The sequence below is a fragment of the Apium graveolens genome, chromosome 10, assembly GCF_009905375.1.
Source record: "Apium graveolens cultivar Ventura chromosome 10, ASM990537v1, whole genome shotgun sequence".
Lineage (NCBI taxonomy): Eukaryota > Viridiplantae > Streptophyta > Magnoliopsida > Apiales > Apiaceae > Apium > Apium graveolens.
In genome coordinates this window covers 205,332,453-205,347,697 of record NC_133656.1, presented here as the reverse complement: position 1 = coordinate 205,347,697, position 15,245 = coordinate 205,332,453, and the positions used below count along the sequence as shown (strand labels likewise).

At 35.1% G+C, this 15,245-nt stretch overlaps 2 protein-coding genes across 2 annotated transcripts; both read left to right on the top strand.

The window, feature by feature from the left end:
• Positions 1-1,390: 1,390 nt before the first annotated feature.
• LOC141693078 (uncharacterized) lies at positions 1,391-4,398 on the top strand. The gene is made up of 6 exons (XM_074498084.1): positions 1,391-1,831; positions 1,955-2,193; positions 2,271-2,529; positions 3,110-3,289; positions 3,377-3,532; positions 3,615-4,398. The coding sequence occupies exons 1-6, from the start codon at positions 1,805-1,807 to the stop codon at positions 3,786-3,788; spliced, it is 1,035 nt and encodes a 344-aa protein (XP_074354185.1). The 5' UTR covers positions 1,391-1,804; the 3' UTR covers positions 3,789-4,398.
• A 492-nt stretch (positions 4,399-4,890) lies between these two features.
• Positions 4,891-14,224, top strand: LOC141692520 (polyadenylate-binding protein RBP47C'-like). Its single transcript, XM_074497387.1, has 6 exons — positions 4,891-5,436; positions 10,063-10,543; positions 12,633-12,682; positions 12,770-12,900; positions 13,334-13,430; positions 13,788-14,224. The coding sequence occupies exons 1-6, from the start codon at positions 5,089-5,091 to the stop codon at positions 13,947-13,949; spliced, it is 1,269 nt and encodes a 422-aa protein (XP_074353488.1). The 5' UTR covers positions 4,891-5,088; the 3' UTR covers positions 13,950-14,224.
• The last annotated feature ends 1,021 nt before the right edge of the window (positions 14,225-15,245 follow it).

Below are 15,245 nucleotides of genomic sequence, written 5' to 3'. Positions count from 1 at the left end.
GAAAAACTCAACCCCTAACAAGGACAACCACCTTAGTCCTGATTCGCCGAACTTAGCGCAATCCGGATTGGGGAGGCGAGATAAGCTCAACTCCTGACAAGTACAACCAACTCAGTCCTGATTCGCCGAACTCAATGCAATCTGGACTGGGGGCAAGAAAAGCTCAACCCCTGACAAGGACAGACACCTTAGTCCTGATTCGCCGAACTCAGAGCAATCTGGACTGGGGGCAAGAAAAACTCAACCCCTGACAAGGACAACAACCTTAGTCCTGATTCGTCGAATTAAGCGCAATCCGGACTGGGGGGCAAGAAAAGCTCAACTCCTGACAAGGACAACCACCTTAGTCCTGATTCGCCGAACTCACCGCAATCCGGACTGGGGGCAAGAAAAGCCCAACTCCCGCTAACGCCAACCACCTTAGTCCTGATTCGCCGAACTCGGCGAAATCCGGACTGGGGGGGGCAAGAAAAGCTCAACCTCTTCCAACAAAACACTAAAAGGCCACTTTTCTACAAACAATCCCAATTTCACTCCCCCATCCAGAAAATCTGCATAAGGGAGTGGGGGGCACATGATAGTACATATAGCCCCTGGGAGGACTACTCCTAGGCCTCCAACTCTATACAGCTCCTGAAAGGACTACTCCTAAGCTCCTAACTCCATATAACTCCTGGGAGGGCTACTCCTAAGCCCCTAACTCCACGCAGCTCCTAGAAGGAGTAGTCCCGCGCACTACCACTCCTAACCAGCTCAGTCCCGCAAGCCTAACCCTGGTGGATCCCAGCACGTGAGATGTTGGCCCAGGCACGTGATGGGGGCAACTGTCACACATCAATCATGGGAATAATCAGGGCACGTGTCAGAGGATCCTCAGAACATTCCTCAGCCAGTCCCGCACTGACACGTGTAAAGCATCCACTCCAGGTAGGTGTCCTCCGCTCCCAGAACCAATGGCTATGATCTAAAGGTACCAACACCAAAACCCTACCCTTGCGCTATAAATAGCCCTTTTGGGGTTAATCATTCTTTCACACTCATACACACACAGCCACCTTACATTCATATTCATCTCCATCTTCCCAAAAAGCTAGTTCTTACTCTCACGCCGGAGGCGCCGCGGGACCAAACCCCCCTTCCGGTGTTGTTTTGTAGGAGCCCCACATCAGCTACACCACCACAACAGCGAAGGATCCAGACGGCACCGAAGGAGCAGCCCCGCCACCGGGAGTTATCAATTATCATGTTCATTGATCTAAAACAGTCGGGGAAAACAAAGGAGCGTGTACTATGTAACATTGATACAGTTGTGACAGCCAACATAAAAAAACACATTTTGAATGAAAGCGTGGAGGAGCTACAATAACACACAGAAATGGTGTATAATATAACATTCTTGCCGACCTAAAAAATCTAGAAACATAGCTTCTCACGCTAGTACTAAGAACTAGCCCCTTCACATACCCCCCAAACCTATACTCTTACGTTCTGTATACAAATTAACGTATATATGAAGTATATGTTTTAAGATTTTCTCAAGATATATCCAGTTTTTTCCCCTTGACTGAGGACATTCTGCTTTCTTAACCGGGTCTCAGTTTTTCTTATGCTTGCCTACATTTTCTAATGTTTTGTAATATTTTAGATCATTACATGGACAAAGAAAATTGATGGGGTGAACGAAATTTGAATGTTTCAATCATGACCAGGTATACAGCCAGATTTTTCTCAATCATATATCAGCAACATCATCATACCTACTGTCTACTTTTTCTTGATTCCTTTTTTGACCCTGTGATTTTTCATGGAGACTTCAAGATCGAATTCACAGGTTCTCTATCCTCTTATCTCTTACACTAAATTTTCTGCTATGCATGTTACTAGTCACTCGATATTCCGATTGAGTTTAGCTATTACTTTAAAAAGGTATTTATATTGGTTGACATAATAACAGGACATATTGGCTGTAAAGGCACCTAAGAAATCTCCAGTGCTATTGAGATCGACGGTGGTACTTTTTATTGTGTTTTGTGGATTATATATGTTCTCCATTTGTATCAAGCAAACACGATTTTCCTCAGCATCCAAACTATTAAACATTCGAGTTATTTATGATCAGCCTTGTAACACATCTGTATACCAAGAGAAGGAACTTCCTTATTTGCATTTCCCTAAACCCAAAAGTTTTACAAGGTAACAGATGTGACTCTTTTGTCTAACAGGATACTATTTGGGTTTTTTTAAAAGGATTGTTTTCATGCATTGTTTAGGAAGGAATGTGCCTGCAATCCTGTACGGTTCTTTGTTATCTTATCCATGCAGAGATCAGGGAGTGGATGGTTTGAGACATTGCTAAACAGTCATATTAATATAAGCTCCAATGGAGAAGTTTTCGGTGCCAAAGATCGGAGGAGTAATGCTTCTACAGTTGTACAGGTATTGGATCAAGTTTATAACCTTGATTGGTTTTCTAGTGCATCCAAGAACGAATGCTCTGCAGCAGTTGGCTTGAAATGGATGCTTAATCAAGTGAGTATTTATGCATGCTTGCTGTATCAATTGATTCATGTGACTATGATTTTCTGGTACTCATTTACTACCTGTGCAAAAAAATGATCTTGTTGACTAATTTCTTTGTTTTTTTGGAGAGAAAGGTATTATACTTAATAATGATAAACACTATAGTATTAATACAGATTTTAGCTTCTGCTCATAAATTTCATCAATCAAACTCAGTATATAAGTTGAGCCACTTAAAAATTCCTGTTTAGCTTAAAAACATCTAACATCTTACTAATAACAGAGAATCTCTGGAGTTCTGGATGGCCTGTCAATATATCAAGTGGTAGTAACCAAATCTGATCTGCAAAGAAAGCAATCAAAGCATCAAATATATTTCCAAATATTGAGTTATAAGAGGAATCCTTGCAGATGATGACCGAAACACTTAACTACATTTAGATAAATAAGAAGCTTGATCAGCACGATAATTATAAAATTACTGTATTAGATAAGTCAGTGAAGAACAACATTGTGCAGATGGAGAAGCAACATTTTAGCTTTTGGCTTTTTTCTTTTTAGTATTTGAAATTCTTTCAACAATCTACAGGGAGCAATGACAAACCATAAAGAGATTGTAGAGTACTTCAACAGAAGAGGGGTCTCTGTAATATTTCTCTTCCGAAGGAATCTTCTTCGCAGAATGATCTCAATGCATGCAAACGCATATGACAAAAATGTCAAATCATTAAACGGAACTCACAAGTCTCACGTCCATTCACCAAAAGAGGTTGTCACTCAAATCTAATCTCAGTACTCCTCTACACAACTCACCTTCTCATTGTAAGTAAAGACACAATGTTTTGGTTACTTGCAGGCTCAGATACTAGCACAATATAAGCCTAAAATTAACACTACAGACCTTGTGACCAACCTAATGGAGGTACAAGGAACAGCTAGACGTGGTTTAGAATTGTTCAAGAGTACCAGGCATATTGTTCTATATTATGAAGATATTGTTAGCAACCGCACTGTAAGTAGTTAACCACTGAACACGGATATTTTCATATCTACAACTTAATTCTCACCACCGTGAAAATGGCTTGTGTGTGCAGAAACTTGTAGATGTTCTAGAGTTTCTAAAAGTACCATACAGAGACCTCACGAGCCGTCAGGTTAAGATACACAGTGGCCCTTTATCTCAACATATATCAAACTGGGAAAATGTCCAGAAAGCACTCAACGGGACATCTTTTGAGAGCTATCTAAAAGAAGACTATAGACTGTAGTCTCGGCATGTACATAGCTGTCTAGCTCCTACTGAAATTTTTTTAGCTTTAAAGAGCATCACTGACGAAGTGACGGAGAACAGTGAATTACAGGGCATGGATGCTGGAACTGCAACATTAGGTGACTCTGGAAGCTTTCACTATTTAAATTTCCATCGAATTCAATCAGTTTTTTGTTTCTCTTGGCTATTCATGTGCAGATATGGATATGAAAATTGAGGAGTACATCTGAATTATCAGTAGTTATCTGATATCTGTACTGATATCCCTTGTGACGAGACTGAAAGCATAACACTGGACTGGTTACATTCGGTAGGAAATATATGAAGAGTTGAACCGAGGGAGAAAAGATAAACTTGTGTATTGCATCATTGTATCTGCCTTATATTTTTTAAGTTGAAAAAAAAGAAGTGAAGTCCGGAGAAAATAATAAAAAAGAATTGAAGTCCGGAGCAAATAAAAAAAATAATATTTATGTTGTCGAGTTTTTAAAAGTGAAGAAAAGATCGGATATACTGAAAACGAGCGAAACATTGTTTCTCTGACTTCCCACTTGGGAGGAACACTTTGTAGAAAAATTATCACTTACAAAAGGAAAAAATTGCAGGAAAGGAACCAAATATAGTTTGATTGTCATTCAATTGTTACTTTGTTGTTTAGACATAAATAGGCTGTGGCATTCATGTACATGCTAAAATCTTGATTTGTTACCTAAAGTAGTTAAACTACTGAACTCCCAGAAAAATTAACCCTTGTTTGAAATACAATCTATGCTAACTTCCACATGTATCACATCTCCTTTAATGTCAGAAAAACGTACCAAGTACAAACGTTAATCAATCCAGTCCATATATACCTATCTAAATACACATAGGAGGGTACTATTTATGTATACACCCCCACACCAAAACCTAAAATCTATGCCATAAATAATTAGACACAACTACTACAAATTGATTCCATTTTCATCAAGACAGAAAAAGAATAAAATAACCCATTCAATCCAACGGTTGATATTAGCTTATATAAAAGAAAACACATAGATCTAACGGCTGAGAATACATACCTGAAATCATGACCACCGAGGGCTTTCTATGAAAGGCTGTCATATATCCTTTCACATAAATCTTTAGCCCCCACACCCTACCTTCATAACCCTGCTTCATCTTTCACACCTACACACATCTTCTATATTTATCAATAAATTTTCAGCAGTTAATTTATACAGAGAATAATTTATCAAGAAAAGTGATATTTATATTTTCTTTACACACATATATTAGGGTGAATAGTGAAGAAGATGCAGGCCAACAATAGCAGCAACGTGAGTTCTGATCCACCGACTCAACAACAGCCGGTTGCTACAGCGGCAACCACGGTTGCGCCGCCGCCACCACAATGGGTAGCGATGCAATATCCGGCGGCGGCAATGGTAATGCAGCATCATATGATTCCGCCGCCACATTACCCAGCTCACTATTTGCCCTACCATCCTCATATTCAGCAACAACAACAACATCAACAACATCACCCGTCTCCCACTCAACAACAAGGATCTGCTGGCGAAAATCGAACCATCTGGGTTGGTGACCTTCATAATTGGATGGATGAGGATTATCTCCGCAACTGCTTTGCCTCCACCGGAGAGGTAACCCTGCCTTTTCGTGTTTTTATATATGTTTTTATTATACGGTGGGTTTTTGAATTCGAAGTACTTGTATATTAATGCTTGTTAGAATGATTACTGTTCATTACATAGTAATTTTTAATTTATTTATACATGTAAGCATTGGTTTAAGTGCAGTAATTAATTTAGTCTCAAAACTTAAACTAGTGATTCATATATTGTAATTGTGATGTGTAGCCAGTTCCAGACTTCCAGTGTTTAGAGGCTAACATAGTTTGTAGTGGAGCATTAATTAACCCACACTAAACTGGTGTCTAAATGTGCTTATTACAATGAGTTGTCTACATACTATGGAATATAAAATTTATTTTCCTCCTCAAATTAAATCTTTAATTTAGTACATTAAGATAAACAATTTGCATCTTTGAAAGAGGAATTAAGTCAATGTCAAATTTCATGAAGTACTCTATCAATGATAAGCCATAGAGTTTATGGCCAGAAAGAAATGCATATATATGTAATTAAATGCACATGAGCCTCTTTGGGATAACTTTAATTTACACCCTAATTATTCGCTTTAAGTTGACATGTGACAAGTTTATGTACACTTAAAATTTTCATCTTTAGTTCAAAATATGTACTTTTGAGGTACTATTTTTTAATTAATTTTTTTCCTCACATCAAACTCTTTATATTTGAGTTACCTTTTAACTCATGTTTATTTGTTATTTGTATTTGTGTTTTATACTATTTTATTTTATGTTCAAATATTATAAATTTTATTTTTAGTTAAAATTTATTAAAAATATTCAATTTAAATAAAATAAGATTCAAACAGATTCATCCAACGTAAACTTGAAAATATCAGTTTTTACTTGAGGATAATTAGTTGTACTTTAAACGATAAGTAACTATTTTTATGTTAACCCAAATGGGCTCTACACTGATTGATTATTTGTAATAATTTATAAACTTTTTTAAATTTATAATTCATAATTGTGAATAAGTAAAACTTAAGAGTTAAGATCTATGGTTCAAGGTTAGTAGCGGTGTTGTTTAAGGCGTAGATTATAAAAAATACAAGACCCAAATTTGAAGCACGAATAGCGAAGAGCCATTAATCGCGCGCCTTTTTACCAAAAAAACACAAATTTAACAAGAAATTGGTACTTAACATAATATTAACACTTAAAAATAACTAAGAGCATAATTAAAATGATAATAATATCAATAATAAAGCTTTAATCGAGAAGGTTCTCTTATTCAATAGTTCTAGTGTCATCTATCTAAGCTTACTTTTGACGATTTCAGAATTGCTTTAGATCGCACACCTTGCGCATAAGCGCGAAGTGCCATTAATAGAGCAATTAATCGCGCCTTTAACAACACTGGTTTAGTCCAATCGCTACTTCCCATATAGAATTGCACAATAACATTTGTAGGAGCAATATGCTCAATCCCTAAATTGACTTTACTTGAAATATAATCACACTTTCTTTTGTCAGTAAGCCAAAAATGTTAAACTTGTTAAAATTTTGTTTAGAGGTGAGCATCCACACTTGGCCCACTGGGATCAAGGGTGCCCGAAATTTTTTATTGTTCATTGTATATATACAAATAGATGTCTTATTTATTACATGTAATATTTAAAGCCCAAAATAGAGGCTTGTATTGTTTAAATCCCACTTTATTGAAACCCACGTAACGTTCATTAAATTACACAATAGTTAATTGAATGTGATCGACCTCTTTTTCTGTGTGCATGGTTGCTTTAGGCTATATTATAGTAAACTATTCAAGTCTCTTAATTTTAATTTCCTGCTCTTACAAACAACAAACTACAAAAAGTTTTAACTATTATCTCTATTAATGGCTATTAAACATTTTTCTTTAATATCTTGTTGCATATCTCATCTCCACACACATATATACATATATAGCAGTTAAATTATATATTGACAGTATAATTTAAGATTTTGCATCATAAAATGATCGAACAAGTCATTTCAATTATGAAGTTGAAAGGTGGAGCGACATCGGGGAACTTTTATCTGTTTACACTTTGTAAGGTTTGTATATTCGGTGGAGATATTAGTTTTTATCCTTTTTAACAAAATTAAACATATCAGATATAAAATTTTGACGCGGGGAATGAGCCTTCTAGCATGGCTCTTGGCTAAATTCTAAAACCCTTTGTAAGGTTTTAATATTTATTTTAATATTTCTCGTAGGGGCCTAAAAACAAAATCTACACCGGGCCTTGAAAAGTTTAGGACCGACCCTGGAGTTGACATGCTCGAATGCTTAAGTACTCAAATACGGCTCGAATACGGAGTGTCAAGCATATATCCGAATGTCGGACATAAAAAATCTGATAATTGAGGACAAGGTCATGTCGTATATTTGGACACGAATACGGAGACATGCGATAATAAATTAATAAAAAAGTATGTTAAGTAAGACATATTAACAATAAGTAACAATAAAACTTAGATCAAACATGATTTTTTAAGGTTTGCAATTAGGCATCTTTACTACTTTCTTCTCATTCTTGTTTCTTTCTTTTTTTCACATATTTATTTCAAATCGTAAGTTTGACTCTTATTTAATCTTTGAATTAGTCAAAAGTGACCACATTTTAGTCAAAGGAACTGACACGAAGTAAGTGTCGTGTCAGAGTGTACAAGTGTTTGACACAAGTATAAAATAATCGCAATAACATAGATGTTGATATATCACTCTTGGGTATAAAAGCCCGTAAGACTGATCCAACCCTTTGAGTAATATATGGACGCAAAACTTCAATTTTGCTATAAAACAGTAATAAAACCTATAATTTAAGATTTATAAAGTGGGAAAATGTTCTTTTACCTTCTTGTAGGCAACGGGTCGGATTGTACCTTCATGTAGGCTTTTCAACGGTTCGGATTTGGATAGATTTGACTAAAACTATATCCTTATCCATTAAAATTTGTTGAATTGGATTCTGATCAGATCGCTTTCGGAAAATTCATATCCAATCCGTTTGAATTTCGGATTATTGGATTGGACCTCCGGATCCTATTTAAATATTTTTAGATCAATAATATTTATTTAACACGATTTAATAATAAAATAAACCTAAGCTAAAAAAATTACTCCCTCCGTCCCGGTTTTATTGTCCACTATTACCTTTTTTTCACGTCCCAAAAAAATCGTCCACATTCTTAATTATGGTAACAAAAGGTGAATAAAAAGAAAAAAAATCAGAAGAATATTGTTATCATAGTTCTATATTATGGTAATTATTAATTTATTTTGCTTGATTGAATAAAACGTGAATTTTGATTGATGGACAAGATAAACGGGACAGAGGGAGTATATTATAGTCAAAGATGGTGTGAAAACTAACAATATTTGGAAATAGGTGAAAACTTTTGAGTTTAAAATAACCGTGAAAGAAATAAACAATATAATAATATAATTTGAGAAATATATAAAATTAATTATATATGTCAATCTCATAAATTAAAGTAGAGAAATTTGGTTAATTACGAATAAACGCTATTTATGAAAATTATTTCCAGAGACACATGATTGGCTCATTTGAATATGATAACATAATGGTGTGTATGATAGGATCCTTATCGGATCAGATTATTATCGGACCGGTTTTATTTTTATACGATCAAAATCCATCTATTAAGGCGCCAGTCGCACCGGATCGGACCTCTGGTCATTGACAAGCCTACCTTCTTGCATCGTGCTTCTTCTTGTTTAATGCGCTCCTGCAGGAAATTAAAGTTGATGGCATGTAATAAAAATGAAACTTTGTAATGGTGTAGGAATATTGATTTAGCAAGTATAAGTTAGTTTGTTGATGGGAACTTGAAGCATTTTTCTATTATTGGCCCATTACATGTTGTGCATCCAATATTTCGTATTGCCTAGTTGGACATATTTTTATTTGTTGAGGATAACAAAATTAAGCACTATTGAATTTTATTAAATTATCGAATTCATAATCAAGTTGAAACTTAGGAGCTTCTACTTTGACCTTATATATATACCTAATTTATGTGGTCTAATATAATTCAAAGTTTTCTCTTAATTGATTCTGCAATCTTATAGTGCAATTTAATGTCTTCCAAGTACATTACCATAGATAAACAAAGACTCATCCTTCTTAGCCCCAGCACATTAAGTTGTTATCACATGGCATATGGTATGTTTGCTCCTTTTTTTTACCCTTGTCATAAAAACATTTTCTTCCTTTTGACTCTTAAAATTCGAAATGTCTCATTTTCAATCTTTTTTTTAAATAGAGATGCTTGATTATCTAATTCAACCTAGAGATTTACTTTTTGGCTGTAAATTTATCAGTTTCAGTTTTGTTATTACAGTTATATAAATCGTATCAAATTGTTGTTGACATAAATGGAGTGCTTTGCATCTAAATACGAGGAGGGGAGGGGTGCTTTTTTCATAGTTTTGTCATTTGTTTGATTGTTTGATATGTTTGTTTTGACATTTTCAATTTTCTATTTGGTTTAAGAAAATGTGAACCAAACATCTGAGCAGCGCTGTGGTTGTGGCTTGATTGTACTCAAAGAATTGAATCTAATATTAGATTTTAATTGACATATGTTTTTGTTTAATCCTATGCAGGTTTCCTCTATCAAGGTTATTCGTAATAAGCAAAATGGCTTCTCAGAGGGTTATGGATTTGTAGAGTTCTTTACTCATGCTGCTGCTGAAAAGGTTTTGCAAACTTATGCTTGCATTCCTATGCCTAACGCCAATCAACCTTTCCGTCTGAACTGGGCTACATTTAGCATGGGTGACAAGCGCTCAAATAATGGTTCTGATCTTTCTATATTTGTAGGAGATTTAGCTTCGGATGTTACCGATACATTGTTGCACGAAACGTTTGCTAGCAAATACCCATCTGTTAAAGCTGCAAAAGTTGTCATTGATGCCAATACTGGCCGTTCAAAAGGATATGGTTTTGTAAGATTTGGAGATGATAGTGAGAGATCACAAGCCATGACTGAAATGAATGGTACATACTGTTCTACTAGGGCCATGCGGATTGGTGCTGCAACCCCCAGAAAATCTTCTGGTTACCAACAACAATATTCTTCGGAAGGTAAGTTGTTAACTCTCTGACTTTAAGTAGCTCAGTCTGTCTTGAAAGTTTATATATTCAGCCGCACTTGCAAAGTATCTATTTGCTGATAGGCTGTCAATAATTCATGTCCTTTGGAAGGGTGGGAAAATGTACAAGGGAGAAAATTAAGCTAGGATGAATTTTTTTGAGGCATTTCCGAGTACGAGGGAAATGAAGAACTGTCTTTATTTAATTATAAGCTTAAAATTAACTAATTTTAGAGGTATAATTATCATGTCAGTAAATGTAACGTTTGTGTGCTTTTTTCTGGTTCCTTGCAGAACACATTATTTAGGAAAGGCCTGTGTAATTTTTTTCTGCCTCAGTTGACGTGCAGAAAGGATAATTAGGGTCATAAAACATTTTTTTTCCGTTCATATTAGTGTTTACTAGACGATCACCAGTATGGCTCCTGAAAAACTTTTTCCTTGGCTTTCCAAAGTGAAACTAAATCGATCATTGAAGAACCAATGTTTAGATTTAGTGGTCACTGTCGGCACAAATTTATAGAAAATTAGCAAATGACATGTTTGTTTATTAGGCTCTGTGAGCTGTATGTGTTGCATATATTGAGTAATTGGTGATGTTTCCTATACATTATAAATTTTGCGTATTGTTTGCTTTATTTTTAGTTGTTTACTTTTTTATTTTTATATATTTAAATATAATCTATCGTATTACCTAGTATTGTTCTCAAATTAACTTAGAAATTGTATTTTTATGTAAATAGGATCATCTTGTATTTTTTACTAGAGCATTGATGTTAATAAATTCTTTTACACATCACATCGCCTGTATTTGTATACTTATTATATACTTGTACAATTATATGCTAATGGCACAATTATATGCTAATGGCAGCGACGTTCATGTTCAAAATTACCTCTACTTCGACGTTTTCACTCTTTTTTGGTACTTTTTTTACTTAATGCTCAAGTACTGCACATATGCATATCATATCACTAGATGCTCCTCTCAGTGTCACTTTTATTTTATCTATTAGATGCCTAAATATATATACTGCTTTGTTTTACAATCTGCTGATTGAATATATTGTAAAAGTTTTTGCGTTCCTAGATGTAAGCATTAAAGTAATCCTGTATCTAATTGCAGTTAGAAAGATATTATCTGAAGGGAAATATTATACCATGTAAGCCTTCTGCGAAGTGTGTTGAATGCATATTATATTAGAATTTTTCAGTTTCTTTCTCTCTGTTTATAGAACATAAATTTTCAGCTCTCGAGTATATAAAGCAACTACAACCTTGATAAATTTAAACATCGATTAAATAATTTTTTTTACTGGTATCAACTATAATAAGATGAATCGTCATTAATATTGATTAAATTAATAAAGTTTTTGGTCCTGATAAATAGTTTATGGAGGTTTTACTCTTGGGCTACAAAAATATTCTATGCACAGTTTCTATCGAGTAAATTTAAGTGTACCCCGACACTTCTTGTGGAAAGGTAGCATGGGTAGTAAATTTAATATCAGGTGCAGATAATATCTGAATAAGGTATCAATCCGGACTCCTTGAAATTATATCGTCCTTTGTATACGGCACTCGAATTGTTCAGACCTGATATGGTGAAGTACTGTTTAGTATGGTGGCAAAAATCTATTCTACAACCTTTACATGAAAGATAGGATATGTTATTATGCTTGTGATCTTATATTCTATTCATTTGAAGTAAATGTTATTTTTTGTCGCCCCCGAACTGCTGGTTGTGCACTACTTCTCTTTATCCTTTTGAATTAACTAATGTGTTTCTGCCTTGTTGATTGTATTCTTAAGGGGTGCAAAATGGTAGTGTTTGAAATAAGCGAAGCTTCTTTTCTTTTTCAGTTTTAGTCTGATAATAGAGCATGTTACACACGCTCCTTGATTGTACTATTCCAGCTTTTCCTTTTGGGTACAAATAAGTTAATTAGTAATGGTTAAAAATGTTGTGTGTAGTTCCAGATCTTCATCTGATAGCAAATAGCGTTTTAATGCAAACATTTTTAGTAATGCTTGAACACTGTTTAACTTAATTTTTAATAATCTAACTATGGCTCTTCTAGGCGGATATGTTTCCAATGGAGAAGGTGATGGAGATTCTACCAATACAACAGTTAGTTCTCTGCCTTCTTAGCGAAAACATATAAATAAGTAAACCCTGCCCCTTTATTTCTCTTATCTAATAAACAAGTATATGTAGATATTTGTTGGAGGGCTTGATGCAAATGTCAGTGATGAAGACCTCAGGCAATCTTTCTCCCAGTACGGAGAGATTGTCTCGGTAAAAATACCAGTTGGGAAAGGATGTGGCTTTGTTCAATTTGCTAAGAGGTGCTGCTGGATAGCTAATTAAATTGTTCTATATATGTCATAGATTCAGTGGTATCCCGTGTGATAGCCATTTGATACATTTAATGATAAATATTTGATAGGGTTAAGTATCAAATTCCACTATATAACTAGCGAAATATCAAATTTACAACCGATTAATTCGGGGTCTCAAATTGGCCATTTTTCATAAAAAATGTTAATTTTGGGTGATAAATTTGAGATGTCTTTACCTTGTGACCGACTTGAAAAGTGGCCAATTTGAGACTCACCTACTTCAAAGTGGCCAATTTGAGACCCCAAATTTGTCGGTGGTAAATTTGAAACTTTGCTAATTATATAGTGGTCAATTTGATAATTAACTCTTATTTGATATATATGTACTTTCTATATGACTTTCAAACAATATTATGGTTTAACAAACCCATATTGGCAGAAATAACGCTGAGGAGGCACTGCAAAATTTAAATGGCACCGCGATAGGGAAGCAGACAGTTCGTCTTTCTTGGGGTCGCAACCCAGCAAACAAGCAGGTTCTTTTTTTAGTAGAGTACTGCCATATATAGTCTGTGTTTATCTGTATTCCAAGTTCCGATGACACAAATATGTGTCTTTTAATGCTGCTCTTCTCCCTTTACATATTTTAATGTTTAGGGTGTTAATCTGCTACCAACAGTAGAACTGGGTGTCTTATAATGATGCTGCCCCTTCTCCCTTTACATATTTTTAATGTTCTTACTTGCACCTCCTTGCGTCCTTTCTGTTCTCATAAGCACTTTTACTTATTGGTATAAATATTTGAAGCTAACTAAAAGCCAAGACGTCTATTGTCATATGTGCTGTCCTAAATCCAGCTTATTTGTCTTACTTGATAAATTTGGGTGTTGTAGTTTCGAGCCGAGTATGGCAACCAGTGGACAGGTGCATACTATGGGGGGCAACTGTATGATGGATATGGATATGCAATGCCAGCTCATGATCCAAGAATGTATGCTGCTGCAGCATATGGTGCGTCGTATCCCATGTACGGCACTCACCAACAAGTAAGCTGAATATCCGGCTAAAAAAAGTCCAGTTAGATGAGTATCACACGCTGAAATGGGCATAATTGTTCCAATTTCTGTAGTTCCGTTGTGTGTAGAACTTATATAATTCCCTCCAAATGTGAGTGGAACTGAATTTTGACTGCTTCAGCTAGTTGTAGGAATTTAATGACACGCATTTGCTAGAAGTGTGGGGATTTAACGTGAAACTTCCTGATTGGAATAAAATTCTCGGTGCTATGCTGAATGATCACGATAACTGTACGAAAAAGTGTGTTGCTTTTTGATGACTGCTTAGTTGGAATTTATTGATCATCCACACAGGCACACACATCACGAGAACTGTGTGTGTTAGATATTTACAAGTTTGAATTGGATCAAATTTTCAGAAATGTAGTCGGGCGGATGTCAAGATCCTTAAAAGTAAGGACATAAAGGAACTATCTAGCTATCTAGCATGAAATTTACAAAGTTTGATCCAAACTCAAAGACTTTTAACGAGAAGCTTTAATGCTAGAGAAGGGGCAAGTTTTAGAGAATAAGAGTTGTATTGATGTAAAATGAAAGGTGTTTTTTTTTATTAAAAAGTACTAATTACAAAGGAATATCGATAAAGTGGAGCTTAAGGTTTTCGACGACAATCCAACTTTTAAATTTTTGGGACTTTCGACCCCTTTGTTTCATTTCTAAAATAAAGTGGTTATTTTGACACAGGATTTGCAGATAAAGCCGGAAAAAAGTCGTAAGATTGTTGTCTTGAGGCCTTTCAGTTGGAGATGAGAATTTGCTTCGAGGATTTGCTAATTGTCACCATCAAATGTGATGCTAAAGTTTTTTCAAGTCAGGTCGTTAATTTAGGGAAATGCGAACTCCAAATCACATTTTTTGTTTCCAGAGTTTTTCGAATTCCACGGGAGGAGAATCTATGATTATGCCTCCTGAGTCAGAACTTGTCGTTTTAATGCGGTTTATCTTGGTTCACGTGATTTACAGGCTATTACGTGAGCCCGCATGATTTATTCGGTGCGCACCCGAAGGTTAGCAGCTGCGGGTTACCTACGATAAAAAAAACGATATGTGAATAAAACGATAAATAAGGTGCATATAGTAATACAACACCTATATTATGACAACGAACAATTTATCGGGGTTTTGCAAAAATACCCAGATTGCAAAAAGTATTTTTGAAAAATACGTTGCAATCTTATACATAACATTTGTACTTTTATATGCAACATGAAATGTAATATTTGCAATCTCATATGTAGTTTCAAGCAATCTTCTCTACACCCACATGTGTAACTT

What these genes read in the sequence shown, in the direction of transcription:
- LOC141693078 (XM_074498084.1), top strand. Translation starts at nt 1,805, where the DNA reads ATGGAGACTTCAAGATCGAATTCACAG. An exon ending in CTTCAAGATCGAATTCACAG is followed by an intron (nt 1,832 to 1,954) that starts GTTCTCTATCCT and finishes ACATAATAACAG; the next exon opens with GACATATTGGCTGTAAAGGC. An exon ending in ATATTGTTAGCAACCGCACT is followed by an intron (nt 3,533 to 3,614) that starts GTAAGTAGTTAA and finishes TTGTGTGTGCAG; the next exon opens with AAACTTGTAGATGTTCTAGA.
- LOC141692520 (XM_074497387.1), top strand. Translation starts at nt 5,089, where the DNA reads ATGCAGGCCAACAATAGCAGCAACGTGAGTTCTGATCCACCGACTCAA. An exon ending in GCTTTGCCTCCACCGGAGAG is followed by an intron (nt 5,437 to 10,062) that starts GTAACCCTGCCT and finishes AATCCTATGCAG; the next exon opens with GTTTCCTCTATCAAGGTTAT. An exon ending in ACAACAATATTCTTCGGAAG is followed by an intron (nt 10,544 to 12,632) that starts GTAAGTTGTTAA and finishes TGGCTCTTCTAG; the next exon opens with GCGGATATGTTTCCAATGGA.